General features: G+C 41.5%; 1 protein-coding gene across 1 annotated transcript in view; it reads right to left on the reverse strand.

Moving 5' to 3' along the window:
* Positions 1 to 23,830, reverse strand: part of sema6bb (sema domain, transmembrane domain (TM), and cytoplasmic domain, (semaphorin) 6Bb) — a 63,491-nt gene that overhangs the window by 9,611 nt on the left and 30,050 nt on the right. The window contains exons 12-15 of the mRNA XM_054602787.1: positions 22,150 to 22,329; positions 19,309 to 19,449; positions 16,234 to 16,311; positions 12,205 to 12,263 (exon numbers count right to left, since the gene is read on the reverse strand). Of these exons, the coding sequence (XP_054458762.1) occupies positions 12,205 to 12,263; positions 16,234 to 16,311; positions 19,309 to 19,449; positions 22,150 to 22,329 (458 nt within the window). The remainder of the gene's footprint in view (positions 1 to 12,204; positions 12,264 to 16,233; positions 16,312 to 19,308; positions 19,450 to 22,149; positions 22,330 to 23,830) is intronic.

Raw genomic sequence — 23,830 nt, forward strand, 5'->3', positions numbered from 1 at the left:
CCTCTCCTTTTCTTCCATTGAAATACTGCAGCCTCTGTTTTGTTTCTTGTTTTTAGGCACATCTTCCTCCTTCCTGCAGTCTTGCTGCTTTTTTCTTTTTTTTTCCCCCGACAGCATCCCCATTACTTCTCATTCAGCACATACGCTGTCTATTTCACTCTCTATTTCCACTATTCCATCTCTCACTCTTTCACACCCAAACGCACATTGAAGCCTCACGTTGCGAGCTGCGAGGCTAACGCCGACGTGGAAGCAAACAAGCTGAGAAAGAATTAAAGCTCTTTGAAAAGAAGCAGGAACTCTGCGGAGCTCCTTACTCGGACTAAAACCTTGCTTGCTCTTAAACGGTGTTTACTCTCGGGATGATTGTAAAGCCATTTAAAGTCCCCCCCCCCGACAGCATTTTCGGAGCACGGCTAATGCTGGAGAGAGAGAAGAAGCTAATGCTGGAGAGTTCTGCACGACTCCCTGGTTAAAAAAACAAAACAACCTCAGCTCCTGAGGGCTAGTCGGACGTGCCTGACCGATCAATATGTTAAAACATTTATGCGCAACGGCCATGTGTTTGCAATTAAAATTCCATAAAATCTCCAGCAGAAAACCTGCCCTTAATAGATTCATGTCTTCGGCTGGGTCTATTAGCGAGGGCGGATCAGGCTTTCGGCTGGCTCAGAGTCAGGGATTGTGATGATGACTGCATAATTACATACCTGCACGACTCTCTTGCTGCCTATACATTCCTCTCCTCCAACTCTAGATAGCCAGTGTATCTTCATTTTTAACTCTCGACCTCCTCCTTCATCTTCATCTTCTGTCTCACTTTTCATGCTCACAGAAAAATCTCGGGCTTAGGGTGAATTAATGAAAGTCTAGAGTTGCCTTTGTGGGGGCCACTGTGTGTTAAAATCATCAGAGGGAGGGGGGGGGCAGACTACCTCCCGCTGCCGTCTAATCAAAAACTAACTACTTTCTTTTTGGTTGCCCATAAACGCTTTTTCTTTCACAGCCAATGCACACGTGTTGCTGTCAGGAGTGTTTCTCATTGAATTTGTGGATTCAATTAAATCAGGAGACGTTGTTTTCACAATCTGGTCAACCTTTAGTGAGAGGCAGCTTAACAAGGGCCAGTCTGTTAGCAGTCTCAGCTGCATCCAATCCAAACAAAGCAACCGGGCTGTGGCGGACACTGCGGTGAAATAAATTGTTTTCCAGAGAGTTTTGTTCGCATGAGAGTGCATGTGTGCGAATGCAATTGTTTCTCTGTAGGATGCAGTATTCATTTTGTTCCTCTGTATGCTAAAACATACGGGTAAAGGAGTTGGCTGTGTTTTCGTTTGGTAATTGATATCTTCATTTTAGGTGCAAAGCCAAAAAGCAAAACGTGGAGAGCAATAATAAATATTCACAGACACGTCACCGGCAATACATTGGAGAGCAGGTCCGCAACAGCATTAGTCTAACTACCTGCCCAGAGGGCTCATATCTCTCATTCCCTCAATCATAAACCAAGCAATTTCAACTTAATCTCTCTCACATGCTACTTCCATATATCACTCTTTAGAGCTATGTGCTATATGCTATACTTTGCGCCCACCAGCTGAAAACACACGCCAATTAGTTTTTATGTTAAGTCTCCCAGCGCTGAAGTGTTGGACCGGTTCCTGATGCAAATATCTGAAGGTTTAACAGAATGATTAAACCAGTGCTGCACGCCATCTTGGTGGCTGATGGAAACTACCATCGCCCCATTCGTTCAGCAGCTCGCCCGCTCTGTTCATTTACAGGACGCCTTAAATGAAAATGTCTCCGCCCGTGACACAGCGGAGGCCTCGAAGGTGGACGTGCTATCGGGACACATCCTGTGCTGAACGATCGATCAGAATCACAGCGCCCCTGTCAGCTGACCTGCACTAAGGAGAGTTTAAGGTGATCAATACAGAGGAGATTCAACAAACCTGCGTGAGAAAAAAGATATGAAGAGGTCTGAGAGAGAGAGAGAGAGACAGAAGGAGAAACAGAGGCAGAGAGAAGTGACAAAGAGAGACAGAGGAAGCGTCAGGGGGAGGAGAAAACATAAATGAGGTGAAAAAGAACGAGATTGAGACGGAGAGAAGGTGACAGAGTGAAACAGAGAGAAAGGGGGGTGTGGGAAACAAGTGCAGTAATGTTATTGATGTGTTACAGACAGGAGGAAGGGTGTTGTTTGATGCAGGGAGTTAGGGGAACTCTCACCATGGTCGATTTCTGTCTGAGTGATAGACACAAAAACAATCCCAAGCGGTGTGAGTGGAGAGTAGTTACAGTGCTCTGGGTGTCACACAGCAGGACTCTCTGTTGAGGCTTCACGCAACGCCTCCAGGTCCTGCTCGCACTTACTGGGCGACTGTTCCTCAGAAATTACCACCAGACCTGCTGGAGGCCCCTGTTCTTCATCATTTGTATCTGTGTGTGTGTGTGTGTGTGTGTGTGTGTGTGTGTGTGTGTGTGTGTGTGTGTGTGTGTGTGTGTGTGTGTGTGTGTGTGTGTGTGAGTGTCTGTATCGTAGGTTCAACCACATTCCTTAAATGCCAGTGTCTGGTGTTCGATTTTGCACATAGTGAGAAGAGCCGGTGGCTTCAGCTGGTCTATGTTAAAAAGGTTCCAGGACCCCTCACACAATGTAGTGCCAATCTGTTATTTTTTAGCTTTGTAACACACACACACACAGACACACACACACACACACAGACACACACACACACACACACACACACACACACACACACACACACACACACACACACACACACACACACACACACACACACACACACACACACACACACACACACACACACACACACACAGACACACGCACACACTCACTTGCACCCTTGCTTTTCAAGGCTGGCATCTGGATCACATCAGACAACACATTAATCCAATCATGTACACACACGCACACATACTGGTCTTGCCGGTGCGCCACGCTTTTGGGATATATTACATCAAGAGCCCTGCATGCCGAATTTTTAAGTATTAAGTATTGGTCAAGGTGAAGCTACTTCATACCCTGCTGGGTGGTTCAAATCTATAACAATGCATCACATTTTAGGAACATGTCTCACTTGACTTTGTCTTTTGACAAAAATATGAGGTACTTTCAGTCCAATTCTAATCATTATTATAGCGGACTGTGGGGGTTTTAGTCGGAAATGAAACTGGATTTTTGATTACTTCATATCTTTGCAATCAAGCAATCAAACATTTGTGCTCAACAATTACAGTTAATCAAGGTGCACCCTTTTGAGTAATTGCCCCCCCCAAAAAAAAAGACCAGCAGCGCTGTTATTAGACATCAAAAGCCCCAAAAACATACTAGGGTATTACTGATAAAGAATTTAACTTCAGAAAATAATCATCAGGACTTTGTGGGTGTGGTTTTTACAGTGGCCTGGAAATATAAGAAAACAACTGCCACATTTTGATTCATATGTTGCTAAATCATGATAGGTGCATAAAAGTACGTGACATCACGTATTTCCAATTGAGCACTGAAAAGAAAATATAAAAATCAGAGCTCTCATATATAAATTACCAAAACTTTTTCAACTTTGGCACAAAAGTTTGTGTGTATATGGAGCCCCTTAAATACGGTTTTCAGGGCCTTCAAGTAGTCTAGTGCATTTGCAATTGAAATGCTATGTAACATGATATATAGTCATTTCATAAAAAATTTAAAGACCACATTGTGGGTGTTTTGATGGGTTTTTTTTTTTTCTGTTCACCAATAAATCACGCTTACTGTGACCTTGGGTTAAACCAACTGAATTGCTTTACATACTGAAGGTACTTTCTGTATATATTTTGTTTCATCGTTTTTTTTCCTAATTACTCAGAGGGACTCTGTCGCATAATGAGCTGTTCATTTTCATTGCACCTCCCTATTTATTTATTCTCTTCAATTTCAATTACTTGAAGCATTCTCTGAGTCGGGTCACTAGAGGACCTCGTCTTCTGTAAACGACAGCGTGCAACAGCAACTTTTGGACGTGTGCGAACATCAAATCCAAAAAATTCACTTCAACCTGTTAAAAGATGGCAACGATGCACACTCACACACATAAAACACATCTATAGTCAAAGCTCCGTAGGCTCGCTGAGAAGAGGTCAGTTTGTGTTTGTCGAGGTTCTCTCCGAGGCTCCAGCTGTGGAGAAGGAGATGTGAGGAGCCGAGGAAAGACTCGGAGGGAAGAAGTTAGATGAAAGAGCCGAAGCCGTTCAGGAGTCCTCGCACCTCGCCAAGCTTTCCAGAGGCTGAGGCTGCTATTCTTATTTTCTTAGAGCCCCATCTCTAAATTGAGAACCTCACAGTGACGTCACACAGTATTTCAGTATTCCTTTTTTTATTCTCTGCAATGCCAAAGTACACACACACACACACACACACACACACACACACACACACACACACACACACACACACACACACACACACACACACACACACACACACACACACACACACACACACACACACACACACACACACACACACACACAAATATGTCAATTGCTATAAGGAACACAGGTCCTCGAGCCTCTCAGAAGCACCTCAGGGTGGGAGAGATGTGTGAGGTAGAGGATGCACAGCTTCACACAACACTTACTCTCTCTCTCTCTCTCTCTCTCTACTTGCCTATTCTCCGTCTCCCCCCTCCCCTCCTTTCTCTCCCTCTTTTTTTTTTGCCACTGGTGTGTGACTTGCAAAAAGTGACAGCAGAGGGAGTTAGGAGGAGGAGGAGGAGGAGGAGGAAGGACGAGCGTGGCGGCAAGGTTACGGAGCCCTCTCTCCGTCTGAAAGAGGAGACCGCATCAAACAAAAAATGAACTACTGTGGCGAAAGCTTCGCCCCACCCATTCCCTCTCTTTCTTTCTCGTTTCCTGTCTGTCTCTTTCTTTCTGCTGGGGTTCAAGCTACAGGGCAACTCATTTATCATGAGCAGACTTAAGAGCCTGCTTTAACTAGCTGCCATGTAAATACAAAGAACTGTGTCGGTTTTACGGGTTCCCCCTCATAAGCCTCAACTAAGGCCCTGTTCCAAACCGCAGCAATTAGGATGGAACTAGATGAGACCACGGCCGTAAATTTGCCAACATTTTTTTTCTTTCCTGCACAAAAGCTCCTCACAATATCACAGACAGACAGAGTCGTTTCTGGCTCTGCGGTGATCGCCGTCCACTCCAACATGACGCCACAACAAGGAATCTCCGTTCCGCCTTCTCCTCATTGATGTTTCAGTGGACCTCAATTACTGAGTGATTGCATCCCGCTGTTCCACCAGTCAAAACACTGCCTTTTCTTCGGGAAATATTTTCACAGCACCATAATTGCTCCCATCTGTAGCTACACTGCGGCAACGCTAGCTATGTCATTACGGCTGAGGGAGTTCACAGCGAAAACGGGTGGCGAATGTGTTCGTGCGAGCGTGAACGATCGTGTGTGTGTGTGTGTGAGTCAGCGAGCGTCTGGGAGTGTGCACATGCTGGAAAGCCTCTTCGCCTTTTATCAATGTGGAGGAAACAGAGATTTGAGAAAAAGTGTTGAGTTGGAACAACGAGGGAACGTGATGAAGCAGGACGTGTCTCCTGTGGGAACAACACCACACACACACCTCCACACACACACACACACACACCTCCTCCTACTCCCATTTGATGGCTGGTTTAACAGAGTTGACTTTAGCTGATGAGCTGTCTGTGCAAACACAATTTGACTCGTTCCCCCTAAAAAGGCCTTTAAACAGCAAAATAAATGAGGGAGTGTTTAGCTCAGGCGCTGCTGGGAGAATCAGGCGCTGGTGCACGGTACCAACAACATGATTGTGGTGTAAGAATCTCTTTCCTTCCTTAAGAGACCCTCTTGGTGAATTAAAAAGAGAGAAGTTGGATGTTTGACAGACCATTTAGCCCACGTTTGTGCTGTAACCGATCCGCCTGCCAGCAAGGGTCACGACCTGGAAAAACGGAGAGCCAGCCAATCGACACGTCGCGATAACCCGCCGTAAGTGGATCTGACACGCTATACCGTCCGTCGACACCTGGACCAAAATCTGACTCATTGCGCTGTTTACAGGAATGGTTTCCATTACCTGTCACGTGCACGCTCACACATCCTCGCCTCACTAACTCGAACACACACTAGCCAGAGCGGCTCAGAGTTAGTTAGGTGATTTCTGTCAGCAGGGCGCGTTCTGCTCAAACATCATTAAAACTGAATCCAGCATAAATCCAGCTGCAGTCTGTCACACCGGCTGAGTTGTCCACTCTGAAGAGACGACTACTTTAGAGGGCACACGACTGCTCGCACACATACATTAATGGCTCTATTTTCCCGCGAGCGGAATTGCTAGCTCAAACTCTGGGCACAAGTGGCTCTGACCAACTTAGTTTTTTGCAAATTGCAGAGCAGAATAAGAAGTGTACTAGAGGGTTGAATGAAAGATGTATACTTTATTAGTAGGAGGAATATAATATCAGCACATTGAGTCAGGGCAAGCTTCACTAGTCACGACAGGTCTGACAGTTTCCTAATCGTCTTCAGGAAGTGAAGGATCCCAAATCCTTATTTACACTGTAGACCAACCATATTTGAAGTGTAGTGGTGAACTGAACTGGTGTTAGTTTGTGTTATTCAGGCTTCCTTCAGCTTAAGGCAAGTTAGATTTAAAACTTTTTAAGACTTTTTTTAGCCACTCTGAATAAATTTAAGACCAACTTTATAATCAAAACTGAACGTGTTGTTTGTTCCATTTCCAGCTCAGGGAGACGAAGATGAGAGACGTTCGGTAAATAATTGCTGGAGATTTGCATTAACAGCAAAATGGAAACAGTCTTTATACTGCTAATAATCTGTGGTTCTGTGTGTTTATCTGTCTGGAGTGCAGACAATTTGAGATGTCTCTTTTTCGTTATATCCCAGTGTGAATGCACCCACACTGCGTGACCTGAGTGTGAATGTGAGCATTACATCTCATCACTCAAACTACAGGCTAAAGATGAAACAAACATATTATTACAGCTGCTTTATGATGGTAAAGGAAAATACTTTAACAGTTCATCCTAAAAGCATTGTAACATTACAATGAAAATTGTCTTTTGAAGTGTGTCAAAGTTAAAGAGGTGAAACTCAAAGTACATGAACGTTTCGTGATGTTCTGTGCATGCTGTGCGGATACGAAATATTGAATATTGCTCTTTTTGCATGTGTTTGCAATAAAATGTGTTCTTAGCAGGTGGAAATGCAAAGTTACATGCCAGAACCGCTGAGTCACTTCAACCCCCCCTCGGCGCAAGTGAGTTTGTTTGGACCTACAAAATGAAGTTAGCTTGCTTGGCGCCTGAGAGAAAGTAGAGCACATAGGCTTATACACACACACACACACACACACACACACACACACACACACACACACACACACACACGCACACACACACACACACACGCACGCACACATAATTGAACCCAGTTATTTCTCTGACCTCATCTTTTTCATCTGAGTGTCCATCCCACAACACATCTTCTCAATTAGACGTTGTGCTTCCAAACTCTGCTTTGATCAGAGAGGGTTTAAAGACTGGCATGTCTATACATACTAATATTTGGCGCGTGTGTGTGCGCGTGTGTTTGGGGGGTTATAATTATAACAACACCCTTATCTACACTCCATTTCTTCATATATTTTCCCACTTTAGAATTTTAGCAATGGTGCCATCATCCACTTTTACGCCAAATTAAGAAGAACCGAATGATTCAAAAGATAAGTAAGTCGATACTAGTGTGACGTGACGTGAAGGGCAGCAGCTCTGTGATATATACGAAAAAAGAGAAGATTAAGAGGGTGCAAGGCAGGCAGTTCACGTCACCTTGACAGAATTACAGCCTGGCCACGAGCCCACTGAGGAGGCCGGTGTCAGCGCTGTGACACGGGAGACGGCGGTGGCACTCTCAGTCTATTTGTCACACCGGCCCGGGCGTAGCAGCCTCTCCACTCAGTTCCCTGAACCTCCCGCCCTTCTCAAAGCTTTTCATCCACCCTAACCTTCGTCTCTTTTCCCCCCACTCTCCTATGTTATTATCACACCTTCTCGCCTTTCTCTCCCTCTCTGACCTCACTCTTTCCGTTCGCTCTTTTTCCGTTTCTCTTCTTATTCACCCTTATGACTTTGCACTTCTGATTCTCTGAACCGTTTCACCCATTCCACTCCCTCAAAGTTTGCCTTCTTCCTCTGATCTCTCAATCTCTTTTTTGCTCCGCTCCCTACTCCCTGATCTGATTTTACCCGGTCTCATCTCCCCGTCCCCGCTCTTCCCAGCTCCATTTCTTTCCCCTTTGCAGAATCACCCTTGATATCTATTCGACTGCCATCGGCTGGAGGAGAGATGAAAATCGATTCTCCTTCCAGCAAGCCGCTTCTCCCCGGCTAAGGAGGAAGGGGAGGCAGTTAGCTGGGCTCTAAGTAAGGTCGTCCATCCATCTCCCTTTGAGGTCTGACGACAACGCTGCTGTGGAATAAGTGTAGCACCGACTGGGACTGGAGAGAGAGATGAAACATGGGGGAGAGGAGAGGCACTGGAGCAGCAGAGCAGCAAAGACTAGGGCACAATAAATTACTTTGCTGCAAAGCCAAAAACTAGAGTAATTCCCTCTTTAAAAAATAAGAATATAACAAGCCTAACCCGAACCTTAAAGGGCCAGTTCATCCAAATTACTGACAACCTTTTTCTCCCTTGTGTTTTATTAGGCCAGGTTTTCAGATCCACGTCTCTGAGGTATCTGAAGCGGCTCAGACTTAAAGAAAACCATCAATTTATTACCTGTAATGTTTCACTCGAAGCACTATCGTCAACTTACCAGAAACATTTTTCTTTAAAAAATCTTTCATGTATATAGAACCTTTAAACAATATGTCTATTTGTAATCTCATCACAGATTGTATAGATGTATTAGTTGTCTGTAGTTCTACCCTTATAAATGCCTGAGATTTTTTTTTTTTTTTTAATACTTGTTAGCTACCAGAAGAGGTTAAACTAGCTTGTTGTTTATGAGAAAAAGGAAAACAAATGAAATGTAAAAACTTTAATTTGTCACCCCTCAGGGTTGGGAGGACCTTTAACATTACCTACTACCTCATGCCAAAAAAATCATGATTAAAAAAGCTGTTTTTCATGATCACTGACTGCTGAAGATTGTATGAAAATTGATCGAAAACGTAGACTCCTCTGTGCGGAAAGAAGGTAAACAAAGGGAGGGTGAAAATGAGTTTGCTGAATTTCCCCAAAGAGAGATAGATAAGCCAACAGCATATCTCACCTCCCATCTGCTGGGTCAAGATACAGACATGTGCAATGAGTTTAATATAGAGATATGAAATATTCAGCAACAAAAAGCCTTCTGTCTGAACCAGCGATCCACGTCCCCGAAGGGTTTGTTCTGGCGTGTGTGAGCATCTGTGTGTGTTTGTAAGTACACAGATGTACAGTAAGTGTCCTGTGTACGTGAAGAATGAGGCACGTGGAGAGAATTACAGAGAAAGATGCTCACAGACGCACATAGTGAGGCACTTCTCAAAGTCTTAACGGTGTCAGTGACAGTTTGTCATAACAAGCTCAAGCTGCCCCTCTTTGTCTTCCTCTGAGTGAATATTGCCTTTTCAGATGGTTGAAAGACTCTTTGTCTTCCAGGAAGACAGAGAGAGATGATCCCAGTGTTAACTAGGAAGAGGAAACACTGAGGAAATCATCCATATCGGAGACAATGAAAGTGTCACAAAAAGGAAAGAGATATGATAAGATAGGCCAGTAGACCGAGGTCATCACAACATCTGAGACAAAGTGCTATCTAAGTGTTGGTGGCAGCTCGTCGGATAGATGCTGCCTCACATTCCTGCCATGTCAACACAGCAGCTCTCTCGTTCTTCTAGCCACAACAGAGCTAACCTCCGTCAACAGAGTGCAACTCGGGTATATTTCTTGACTGGATCAGACGCAGGAGCTCAGACAATCTGTCAAAGGCAGGTCCAGGGAGCAGGACAGCATATCTCTATCTGACACCGGTCCAAGAGGAGCAGCCACCGGGGCATTGCTCAGTTTCATCGTTCTGTAACTGATTTCTTTAGTGTATACAAATCTGAAAAGGGATATTCTGCTTCACATTTGTGGGTAGTTTAAAGGAGCGTGGCACAGGTTTTTACATGTCGGAGCCAATTTACTAAGAATGGAAAAAGCTACGCAGCCTATATAACTGTTCTGTGGTGTGTTGTGTTGCTCTGGAAGGAGCATTGTAACATCTATGTTGCTCTCCATAATACTGATAGAAGATTGTGTTTCAAAAAGTTTCAAAAAGTTGATACGACAAGAAAAAATGGTCTGGAGTTACTTATTGTGAATGTAATTATATTCATCTTACTGAAAATTCTAAGAGAATTGTCTTTTGGTGATATGATTTAAGAAAACAATAATTTATGCTCAACTAAGCGCAGATACATTGCCTCTTCATATTGAAATGGGTAAATCTGCTGCTCTGGGAGAAGAAAATTGGACTCACAAAATTGGACTCACAATTAAGTTAAATAGTTGTTGTAATAAAGGACATTCAAATTGGAAAGTTATTTGGATTAGCCAGCCAAAATAAATGACACAACTCACAAGCTCAGCTTTTATATTCCACCCAAATTAGAGTTTAAGACAGCTTTAGTTGACTTTGTACTTTCTGTGGCTTTGATTTCTTTCTCTTTCTCACAACTACCCCCAACTTTATAGAGATGTAACATTATTCGCTGTAGCAATCCTTAAAGGTTGGTAGACTTTATACTGCTCATTCAGAAGAAAAGTGTTCGATGATCTACAGTGTGAAAAGTCTTTCTTCTGTATCGGTGTCATTACTCTATCTGAACCCGCAACATTGGACCATTGGTATAACAAAAAGAGGATACAATACCAGAGCTTGTAAGACACTCCATTAGCACTGAGCAAGAGTAATTATGTTCATCTCTCACCCGCTGGTGTAGTACAGAAGTACAGTAATTATCATAGTAGTTGTATTTTTTAATAACAAGCTTCCTGCACAACGCAGTATTTGCTGGAGTGTAGCTCCCTTGTGTAGGATAAATATCAGATTTTTCTTCCAGTTCTTGTTATTTTACAAACACTAACTTGCAGGAATTAAAAGCAGAATACATGCACAACGTGATCTGTTTTAAATATAACAACCCCTTTGGAGGATCATGGGTTTTTCTGTTTTTCAGAGCAGGACTAAACCCCCTCCACCACATGTTCTATAAGGGGCTACACATGTGATCAATGAAGGCAGATAACTATCTCAACTTCACCATGCATAGAGTGAGCATCAAGCCATCTCGGAGGATGGCTTGATGCTCCCCGCCCCCCCGTGGTTTCGGTGGTCAGAGGACCTGGAGTGAGAGAGCAGCATCAAACAGAGCGCCCAACTGAAACGGGATTAGAGCTGTTCGCGGCTTCTGATTATGCAATATTTATCTGTTCCTTTCTCAGGGAGCACGGCACATGAACTCGGGGAACTTTCAGAAGTGAAGGATTAATTTGCACGCATTGGAATTAGTGCTCAGATCAAAGAGAGTTGGGGGCGTCATGGGAGTATCCAAAACCTCTGTGTATCTGGAATAGAGATTTTCACTCTGCTGTGTACCAATTCTATTTTCATAATGATGTGGAGAGAGAGAGAGAAATCAAGGGTAACTCAAACTGAAGTGGAATATAATTAAACCACATGTATTCGCAACAAAACTTCCCGACCAAAGCAAAGATAGCATACAAGTACGGGCAGTAAACAGTGGGAAGAACAAAGTAAGCTTTAAAACATACACAGGGATTTTCTTTCCCGCTCGACAAAACGAGAGTAGCCGACCGTCTTCATGTTGGAGATTGGCGGTTACTCTAGGGAGCGCTGAGAAACTACAGAGCACTGAGGTGGATTGAGACTTTTCTCTGTGTTTATTTACGGATTTTCTCTGTATAAACTGAAAGTACCAGGCTCTTCCTCTCCTTTTACTGTATTGTTGTTCACCCTGAAGATACACATGTTACGTAAGGATCGGATAGCACAGACAAGAGAGCTATTAGCTTTAACACTTGTGGGCAAACACACTCACACACACAAACACACACAGACTCATCATTCCTCTTACCGTCACAGTCACCCAAGTGGGCCACGTTTCCGTGTTCAACATCTTGCTCGAACGGCAGTCTGCAGAGGAGAAGAGACACAGTCATTAATCAGAGGACACGGAGGCCCGGCGACACGGCCACCGACACACAGCACAGATCCACTCCGATAGAGGAGAACTATCTCAATGTTACAGCAGAGGACAAGCTACCAGGGAACGTATATAAATAAATCTCTATAAACTCCTTTAAAACTTTGATTGTATTGTCTCTATTTTTGACAAAGTGAGAAAGAGAAAATCATTAAAACAGCAAGAGAGCTCCCTTGAGCGGACTAATTTGCGGCAATAATCACCATTATAATTCAAAGATAACCACTTATGCCTGCAGGGGCATTAATTAAGTGAATGAATGCATTGAATTAGTAATATTTCTAGGTCAGCATTCTTGTCTTCACATTAGACTTTTGGCTTATATATAAACTCAATGATTTCAAGTATTTAGGAGTTAGATGGCTGACATCTGTTTTAGTCATTAATATGGAGCTTAAGGTACTGAGGCTGATACAATAAACAGCAACTTACAACATCATCATATCTGTTTTGTGAAAAACATATTCCTTTATGGAAAAAGCCACTTGTCATAAAAGTTAACTTTACTCATATTCTACAGAAATTCCCACATATCTAATTTCTAAAATTCTATCCTTGAGCTTTAGAACTCATTTCCCAGTCAGGCAACAGGGGAGCAACAGATACTCAAAGGACAAAAACATATGATGAGGTGAGGAAGCAGAGAGGAAATGAGAACAGCACACAGACCAGGTGCTCACCAAAGAAAAACACAACTGCTCTTAATCATGGCTCATATCTGGGAAAAACAGCACCAAGTTACAAAACACAGGCTGTGTTTGTGTGTGTGTGTGTGTGTGTGTGTGTGTGTGTGTGTGTGTGTGTGTGTGTGTGTGTGTGTGTGTGTGTGTGTGTGTGTGTGTGTGTGTGTGTATTACAATAGTCATAACATACAATCCACTTGTACCAAAATCAGACACACACAAGGTTTTCATTCTGGTTTGAAGGATTAGATATCTGATTTGGAACACAACACACACACACACACACACACACACACACACACACACACACACACACACACACACACACACACACACACACACACACACACACACACACACACACAGAGATTATTCAGTACCATACCTAATGGCCGTGTCTATGTTAATTATGTGTTAAGGTAATTGTGTGCCTTTAAAACTGCTCAATAGTTCAACATTTCCATAGTTTGTTTCATGCCGATTAGTTGAATAGAAGAGCAACACGACCAGGAAACGGTTAGCTTAGCTTAGTTTAGCATAAAGACTGGAAACAGCTATCTGGTATCTGTCCAGGTTAAAGAAAAACCTGCCTACCAGCACCTCTAAAAGGTCAATACTTAACATGCTATACCTCATTTGTCTTGTCACCACAAAAAGTTTCACAGAACAAGTTTTCGTTTAGCTATATTAAAGTCAAAAAATGGACCAGGGCATCGATTTTTTGAATGAACTAGATTTAAACTGACTGAGACTTAACTCACACTTGTGACCAAATACTTCAGACTTGTTTTTAATAAGGATCCATCAGTGAGCACTTGGCAGCAGACATGCTCTGGAGACCTGATGCAAGCCCAATTGAAGGAACATTTGGAGGAATGGGAGCGTATTTAAAGTTAAAAGCCTTCATGGTGTGAAGTGTGTTTTAAATGCATCTTTCTTTACGTGCAAGAGGCATCAGCTCGCATTACATTCTGGTTGATATGGATGGATATAAAAAGCTTGAGTCAGTCAAAATAACACTCGGAAATTCTTTACACAGAAGTTAATGACTGTTTAAAGTTCTACATTGGTCTGCCAAATAGCGCTGTTACACAGAATCACTATTTGGCCTCCAAACAACCCCTTGAAGAACCAGAGCAAAAAAAAGAAAAGAAGCTCATTAGGACAAAGTGACTGAGTAGCTGGTGTTCTGCAATTAGCTAAAGGCTCAGGCAGCATCGCAGCCAACATCTGTGCTTTTAATGCCTAGAAATCACTGTGACAAATGAGTCCAAGTGCACTGTGAACAAACAGCGTGTTGTCACCTTAATAAAGAATAATGTTTTGTGTTCAGTTGGCTGCCTCTCAGGGATTGTGGGTCATTTACTTTATGTACATTAGCTTTGCCTATGTGTGTGTATTGTTGTTTTTTTACAGTGTTTTTTTTCATTTCCAGCACATTCTCACTAAATTTAAAGACTTCATAATAAAAATAAACGTGATGGGGACCATATGTGTATGCATAAGATGCTTGTGTATTAACAGTAATGATTGCCGAACTTGTACTTGTACCCCAGAGGTGACTTCTGCAGCTGTCAGAGGCCACATGAAACAATGGTGGAGTAGCTCAGCTCATCCAATAAAATAGAAATTAAAGTATGATTTAGAAATATATTCATATATTGAATCAGCTATAACATCTTAACATTAAATGTTGCAATTAAGAGAGATTGTATAGTTAGAAAGTGAATACTTTGCTAAAAGTAATGGATAAACAGTACGGTCACAATATTCTCACTGGCAGAAGCAAGTTAATAAATATTCTATGTCAACTTGTTTGCAGTATAATAATAACACTCTGGGACAAAATAATGAAACCATTTTTCTCCTAGTACAACATTCACAACAACTATTTTCATAAACAATATGAAACTTTTCCTTCCTCAGAAACTGCCAAACATCAACTAATGAGTACTAATTAACATAGCGGATATTTTGTGCCTTTAAAGCTCTTCTTGCTGGCAAAGATTATCTGCAAACCTAAAATCTACAGTTTCACCAAAAAAGTATATTAAAGGAGAAGTTCAACATTTTCATAAATGGCTTTCTCTGCAAACGTGAGACGAGAAGATCCACACAACACCCACAGGGACTATTTTCATGAAGAATAGAAAACTTGTTCTCCTCAGAAACTGCCCAAATTAGATATAAAACACCACCTGCTGAGCTCTCCTCTGGCATTAGTTTGCAAAGAGAGGTTGCATTTAGTCCACAAAGAGGAAATACGCAGTAACTCAATGCAAAATCGATTGCAGAGTTGACCGCCCTTGGTAAATCAAATCAAAACCAACACAGAGGCCTTTAACAGTATAAGCAGGCAGCCTGAGGTGGTCCAAAGACCCATGTTGTCTGTTCCGCTGGCACTACACCTGTGTTTTTGAAGGCCTAATTCAATAAGCAGCCTGACTAAAGAGAGATTTGATTTCACCGGAGGGAGGCAGCCACGTCTGGCGGTGAGCGGGACAGACCGCCGCATTCAGTAGCAGGAGTTGAGAGAGAGAGAGGTCACACAAACACAGATACTCTCACATTCGCACACCTCCAGACAACACTGTGTCTGGGTACGTCATGCATAACACAGACAGTGTTATACCACCGAGAAACAAACACGAAACTCTGCTCTCGGCCACACAAGTACACGGTGTATTATGGCCACCACCTGATAACAAGCAAAGTGAAAGAACAAAGTATTGTTTAACAGCGGCAGCAGGCATCTTGAATCAATAATGTACAAAGAGCAGACTGTGTGACAGGTTACTTAGAGGGCACAGATGTTTCTCAGATGCTCAAGTAGTCTCAGATAGAACCAAGGACTTCCAGACCAGATAAATAATATATGGGACTTCTCTGCGGGTGGTCTGCTACTGTAGGTGTACGGTCGGGAAAAATAACCTTGAGAGCCATGATAAAAGTGGAAATAAATCAAATCAGAACAAAATAAAATAAAACAAACTTCACTTGGAGATCAAAGAGAGAGAACAGAGAGAGGTGGTAAAACAGCATGTGGACTTACAGACAGACAGAGAATAAAACCAAACGGTGTCAGTATCTCGATGCAGGGCAGGAACTGTATACTGCATGACAGTGTGTGTGTGTGTGTGTGTGTGTGTGTGTGTGTGTGTGTGTGTGTGCGTGTGCGCGTTGTGTTGATTTATATACGAATGGAGAGGTGTCATACCTGGTCCCAGGTCTGAGGAAAGAGCAAGTGCTCCCTCTGGTCCAGCCACAGTAAGGATCCCTGGAGGCGATACAGTTCCTGCAGAGACACAAAAAACACATTCAATGAACCTCAAAGAATCCCTATTTTATTTGAAATGTCCTTCATGTTGCTTTAATATAAAGTACTGATTTGCTCGATTTGCATCTATTTCACACATAATGTAAGGGCTGCAACCAACAGTATTTTCATTTCTGATGAATTAAGGGAATTTCTTTAATATTAGATTAGTGACTTAGTCTATACTAGAAGTCAGCATATCTTATCATGTCTCATATTAATCATTTTTGCACATCTGAACCCATCAACTACAATTCATGATTTTTGATATTGATTTCCTACTTCCAAGAAAGCTCTTCATTTCAAACCTCTAAAAGACTTGAAACTTGTTAGATGATGTGATTCATGACAGGGAATATTTTGTCATCTACTTCAATATTGGGCAAGAGTGACATGTAGCTGAGAGCAGACACTGATTTTATTTCAAATGCTTTCTTGTTAGTTAAAGGGAGAGAGTGTAGAATTTGCATCTATGAGTGTAGTTGAAGATTGTAACCAAATGAATACCCCTCCGCTCTCTGCTCCTTCTCCAAGACTGATGTTAACAGACGGAAGGTGCAAAACTGTGTTAATGCCGTTTTGCCTCGGTCAGATGCCATCCATACCATAATAACCCTACTCTAGGAACAACATGAGTCAGGCGGCAGCTGGCGATACCTACGTTTTTAACTCTGCATCTCACTTTATCACAGTTTCACAAGCCCGTCGGAGAATCACTGTGACCTACTGGTAACTTAAAAATGTGAAAAGCCTTTGTTTGGTTTGTCTGTTCTGGGCTACCGTAGAAACGAGGTGGTACGACATGAAGGACTCCGTGAAGATGACCTGCTTCCTATATAGACATGAAGGGCTCATTCTAAGCTCAAGAAAACACAACAATTCTTAGTTTCAGCAGATAAAACACTAGAGAAAACATATTTATGTATATTTTATTCAATTTATGCTAATATATCCTGTGAAATGCTTAACACTGGCCCTTTAATCAGGGCAGTACTCGCAATGAAATGTCAAAGTTAATTCTTGACAGGAAGATGAAGATCCAAATTAAAGTTTTGGAAAAAGCAAAGTAGTGTACTTAAAATTTAAGATATGGACATTGAGACATTCTAGGATTTGATTTGTCCAACAGCAACCTTTTATATGCAAAAACTCACCACATTTTCATTAAATAAAAGTTTCACTAAGTCCATGTTGCTTGCTGTTTGTCTCCTGAGTTTGATTTTCATACAACATGGTTCATGAATGAAGTATATTTCAACTCCATCTCTTAAACATGTTAGAAATGCCCTTGACTGCAGCAAGGTTTTGAAATGAAATGGTCTGTGTTCACAACTAGAATGATAATGTTATACTGAATAAAAAAAACACAATCTCAGAGATGTTCACTGTGAAGGATTACTAATCTCAAGACAAATTCAAGTCCCTGTAAATTAATTTTTTATACCATACCAGCATCATGAATTGAAATTGCTGTGCGCCTAAAAGAGAATAAATCTAAAAATCCTGCAGTACCTGAAAATGATTGACAGAGATGTCAAGTTTCCTAAAAAGGTATTAATAGTTGTTGACTGATAAAATGTAAAACCTCTGATATTTTTGCTTAAATGCACAACATGACTTTTTAATGATGGGTCTGCAAGAGGGGTTAAATGAGGTTAAAACATCAATCTGCAACTGCATGCATTGCAAAGCAGACTGCAAAATGTTGAATTATTAAAGATGCATTTTGAAAAAAAAGAAAAAAGCCAACCATGTAGGTTAAAAACCAGACCTGAAGCTGCTGAAGCGTGACTAAGAAATCGTACACATACTCGCATACACAACATTAACTCTCAGTCACTCATTTAAACACATAAACTCACACACTAAACGCACCTCGGTAAGAACGTGAGCGTTTCTTAATGTGCTCTGGATTACACGCTTGTGTGACTCACCTGGTTCAGTGAACACACTGCACGCCTGATGTGCTGGCGTGTGCAGCGGTTTGTGTTAGTGTGTCAGTAGAGCCAGTAAATGTGCCAGCGAGGGAGAGGGGGGGGTCTGTATCGTTGTACTTGTGTGGGTGTATGCAGGTGAAACATTATTACTTTGAATATATGCATTTTTATGTTTAATTATGTAGGATTAGTGGACTCAGGGTATTGCTGCACCTTCAGTTTCCGTTAAACACATTCATATTGGCAAACTGCCTGGATAACAAAAGCTTAACTGGAGCTTCTAATAATCTGTTAACTGCAGGATGAGGTGAAAAAAAATCATCTCTCTATAAAAAAAATATAAAGTAGCTGCAATATTAAATAATATCTCATTAATAGTGGACATTTTAATTAATGATTATGCTTTATACTGTACTATGACTGATGATGATCTAATATTATTTTAATAATTTAGTGTAGAGTTTACTTTATCGTCCCCCAGGGGGAACTTAATTTCGGTCACAGTGCTACAGTCTGTTGCTTCAAATAAAAACAACATGAAAACATTTTTTAAATATAGACAGATTTGATAACACAGCAGCTTCTGTAAGAATTAAAGTGCAAAAGCGCATTTTATATGGAAAAAGGTTTGTTACTTTCTCATTATTCTCATAAGCTTCATTAGTTTATTATTGTCATTTATTTACCATATAATGCTTTACGCTGCCAGAAACCACTTTTATTATTATCTGTTAAAATGATTATATTTAATGGTAAAGTATTCCACTTACAGCTTTTATTAGATTTTCTTTCTCGTTTCAATATTATAAGGCAGTACACACATAATCACTTTGCTCAAGGGCACAATGACAGTTGTTATTAAGTTGCAACATGAATATTATTGCTGGAAAATTCAGGTCAGCTACAGAGCAGCAACCCCAGACCTGACAGAGGTTCAGTGTCATGCTCAAGGACACTTGTTGTTCTTGAATGGTCACCTAACTTCTTGTTATGCTGCCCTTTTATGTGCCTTTACATACAGTGTTAGGTGCAGACTCACTTCATGCATCGGGAGTAGAGCTGGCATCGTGCCACTGGTACTCTGACCACACAGGAGGGGAAGGCGAGCAGCAGAGTGTGGCTAACCCGATCCAGAGTCAGAGACAACAGCTGCCTGGCCTGCAGAGAGTCTTCAGCACACCTGCAACACACACAAAACGCAAAAATGCATGGGGCAATTTCAATTACCAGACCGAGACTGCACATTTAACCTCTGACCTCACTGAGAATTCAGCAGGAAAAAAAATATTCCTCATGACTCAGTGTGAAACAACCCCACATAAAGAGTTCTTTAGATCAAGGCCATACTAAAAGTTAAAAGAGATGAGAGGTAGCCGTGTAGCCAGATGTTACAATGTCGATCCAAATATGCACTGTGCTGATTGTAAAGGTTCGAGAGGTCGGCCGGCCATCAAAAAACAGCAGCCAGCAGCTGAATCGCTTCTAATTGCCACTTAGAGCTACGATAGCCGGCCCCAACCTGCCTTCGTGCGGCAGATTTATACCTTTTTATGCACATGTGCACTCATGCATCAGTTGTATCTGGATGGTTTATGGTAATAACATTGTGGCAGACCCACAGTCATTAGGAGGAATCTATCATTCTGCTAAGGCCAAGCTGTGAGTCATTCTTCACAGCCAATATCACCAAAAAACAGGGAAAAGGAGGAGGAGGAGAGATGTAGGGAGTGCAAAAACAATACAATAAACAAATAATGTAGGAAAGAGAAATTGAGACGGGAGACTCATGAAAAGAAAATACGAGAAACAGAACCAAGATCAGATGAGGGAGGGAGAAAAAAGGAGAAGATACAGGCTCTATTTGTGGTGCATCTCTCTCGTTTCCAGGTTTATTATGGCAACCGGCCAATCACAAATCAGTGATTTCTCTCTGTGCTGACTTCCTAAAAAGTGACTGTGTTAGTGGCCCTGCTCCTGTGTTCCCTGGGGTTTACTTCAGGGCACAAGGCATCTCTTTGTCTGTCTGTGTGTGGAAGGTGAGGTCGGGGTTAGCCTGGCCTGGAGCAATAAAAGCGAAAAAAAAAAAAGACGACTTGATGTGTCTGTGCTCTGTCTCCTGATTAGCTGGGTTCCTGCTGTGATAGCTGGACTGTCACTGACCTCCTGGGGTGCTCCACCATGCACGCCAAATTATCCCTTGCACACTGACTCCAGTCCACAGCAGCTCATTCATCACACAGTCCCTTCATTTTCCCTTCCCATCACTATCCCTCATTTTGTCAAGCCTGAACAAATAGACTGAGACACAAATTGGTGAGCATATTTTGGTGGGGTTGGAATAAGAACAGTCCGAGTAGATCTGACTCTACTGTATGGAGGAAGTGTGTTTCCAGCCAGTTAGTTTGAGATATAATCATTATTTTCCCCCTTATAGCAGGAAAAAAAAGGTATATATATATATATCAGGGGGCACAATTACCATGACAGGAAGCTTGTGTTTAGAAACATATTCTGTCTTTTTTAAATGTCTCTAATTAGCCTTGGTGAAAGATAATCACCAGCCAAATCTTCCTGCATCTGTGTGACAATCTCCTTTCCCCACCCTGCAACCATCCACCATGTGGAACGCTGCATCTCGAGAGAGAAGAAAAGCTAAAATGAAGATTGAAAAGGCATTGTAGCCAGTGTTCATTATGTAGTGGTGGGCATCCAATGAAACCTGAAAGCTGCCTGCCTCATACAAAATGCTAATTAGAAAGGGACAAGAAGCCCACTCCAGTCTTTTGTCAAGATCCAGATATTGAGTATGATTTAGCTTCAGAATGACTATAAAAGGTAATTTTGGTCAAGATTAAGGATAATGTGATTTTTATCATTTCATTACTTTCTGACGTTTCTTTGCCCTCGTGTCATTCTACAGTGTTTCTCCACCTCATTAGAACATGTTCAGATTTTCCCGATAATGAATATTGGCCTTTAATCTTCTTCTTTTCTGTTTGCCTTATTTGTATTCTCTCCATGGGGTTGTATCCTCTCAGCTCCGGCACAATTATGTGTATCCCTCGAAGAATAGGTGAGTCTTTCTGCATAATTCAGGACACATCATGTCATGCTTTTTTCTTCTTCTTGCGACTCTTCTTCTAGGCCTATCACACCAGCAGCTCCCCTCGCTGTATATACATCAACCCTGGGTGTCAGTTAACCCTTTCCTCACCTCCCCTGCTGTTCAGTATGTCTTGAGCTATTTTAAATCAAGCTCTCTAACTGCACAAGTTTTGTGCCATGAAGAAATAGTTTGGCATTTGGAGGAAATATGCTTGCAGATTGACACCGATCTCATGTCCGCACAACAAACATATGTGCTACTTCCAGAAAGCTAGTTAGCTTAGCTTAGCTTAGCATAAAGACTGGAAACAAGGGAAAACAGCTAGCCTTGCTCTGATCAATGGTTTAAAAAATAAATAAATCATCATCTCTAAAGCTCACTAATTAACACGTCCTGTAACAACCTCACAGTGACATCATGACACCAGGAAGTTACTGAAAATAGACCTGCACATAAAAAAAAAACTTAATTTTACAAGTTTACAAATTAAACTAACTAGATATCAATTATAACTATATCTATAATTTGTGTGCTTTACAGGTGCTAGTACGTGGTTAGGCTAGCTGTTTTACCTTGTCTCCAGTGCTAAGCTAAGCTAAGCTAACCAGCTGTGGCTTCTTATTTAACCTACAGACATGAGAGTGGTATCAATCTTCTCATCTAACTCTTCAACAAGAAAGCTAATACACATATTTCCAAAAATGTCAAAACTGTTTGTCTTTTATCAGTACAAAACACATGTCCGTTTCCTATCCGTCAGCTTTAACGTCTTACTTATCAGGGTTGAATCCCTCCAGTTCCTCCAGGAAGATGTTGCTGTTGGTGACGGTGTTGTCCTGGTTGGGCATGATGAGGAACTTAAGGATGGTCCCTCTGCTGGACCCGAGGAACAGGATGGTCTGGTTCCTATAAGGCCCGGCTTCTGTATCCACCACAATCTTATTCAGCTGGTACCTGGAGAGATAGAGCAGTGCATTAACATCACAGAGCCGCGAGACTCATTTGTGAATTTTCTTCCATAAAAGATAAAAGCATGTAATCAGGCAGCTCTAAGAGGCTAATTTATGATTTAAGTGCAACAAGTTATTGGTTTAGGTGTGAAATACAGACTCTTGTGAATTTAAATCATAATGTGCCATTTTCTCTGGAGTCACTGTAAAATGAAATGAATTCTATAGAGAAGAAACTGCTCGTCAAATTTGCATAATAAACTAATTACAGCAAACGTTGAGTCATTAATAATATCAGTCAAGTAAATGTGGCGGTCTCGGAACAATAGCAGAGTGTCGCTGAACTACACACAGTCCTGTGTGGATGAGACAATAGACGACAATAGAAGCAATGTTGTGCAGGCTGTTTAATATTCCACATACATCCAGTCCCCATAATCCCCCGCTGGCTGGTCGGCAGCGGGACTACACATGGTAGATAGTGGAGAGAAGAGAGAGACAGACAGACAGAGAGAGGCATGCATGCATTAATGTGAGACTTGATGTGCTACAGCTGCTTGCCTGCTACCACAGGCTTTAACACCGAACCAGTTTAACTTCAAAAGACGGAGTTCACAGCACAAACAGACTGACCATGTGTTCGATTGCAGTCCTGTCACTGAAAAACATCATACCGAGGTTGAGGGGGATTATTTGATGACTAAATGAATGTAAATATATGAGTTTTACTAATTTCTAGGGTTGTCCTAAATCAAACCTCGACCTCAAACCAATTCTTAGTCAACTAACAGTCATATGGTTTTGTTGACTCATAAAATAGTTGATTAAAAAGACATATCTTTAAGACGGTTCTCCACGAAGATTCATGCAAAACTACCACTTTCAATCTTATGTTTATCAGGGATTTGATCATAAATTGCAACAAAATATGTCGTCAATGGACTAAGACCAAAACGACCGATTAGTCAACTAATTGACCAAAATGGGGAAGCCTTCCTTATTAAGTTGAGTCAAATAAAATTTCTTGTTCATTTTCAGACCCTTTGAGAACTAATATATTGACTTGAAATCATGAATTAACTAAATGTTCTTCTGAGTGTTCACTAAACTCATCAAATAAGCACATTTTGCAGACTTCCCAGCATGCATAGTTTGATGATTAAAACTCAGCAGAAACCCTCGTTCTTTGGTGCAGAAATTATGTTTTTATACTAGTAATTTGCTTTGCTTAATATGTCTTATGGAAACGTAATTGCTGTCTGGATAACGTTGAAATATCACAGTGTTTTAGTAGCGAATGGAAGACATTTAGAGGTGAACAGGGTTGATGATTGGCTCACAAAACATTGAAGTTATGACATTATCATGGTTTCTCTTACAGTAAATGTTAATTAAGTAACTACACTCTGTGTCACGTATCAAGTAACTTTTTTCATTATTTAACCAAGAACAGAATCTTTCTCTAACCTTAAGAAAACTAAAAATAAGTATGAACAAACTTATAC

This window comes from Anoplopoma fimbria, chromosome 8 (assembly GCF_027596085.1).
Source record: "Anoplopoma fimbria isolate UVic2021 breed Golden Eagle Sablefish chromosome 8, Afim_UVic_2022, whole genome shotgun sequence".
NCBI classification, from domain to species: Eukaryota; Metazoa; Chordata; class Actinopteri; order Perciformes; family Anoplopomatidae; genus Anoplopoma; species Anoplopoma fimbria.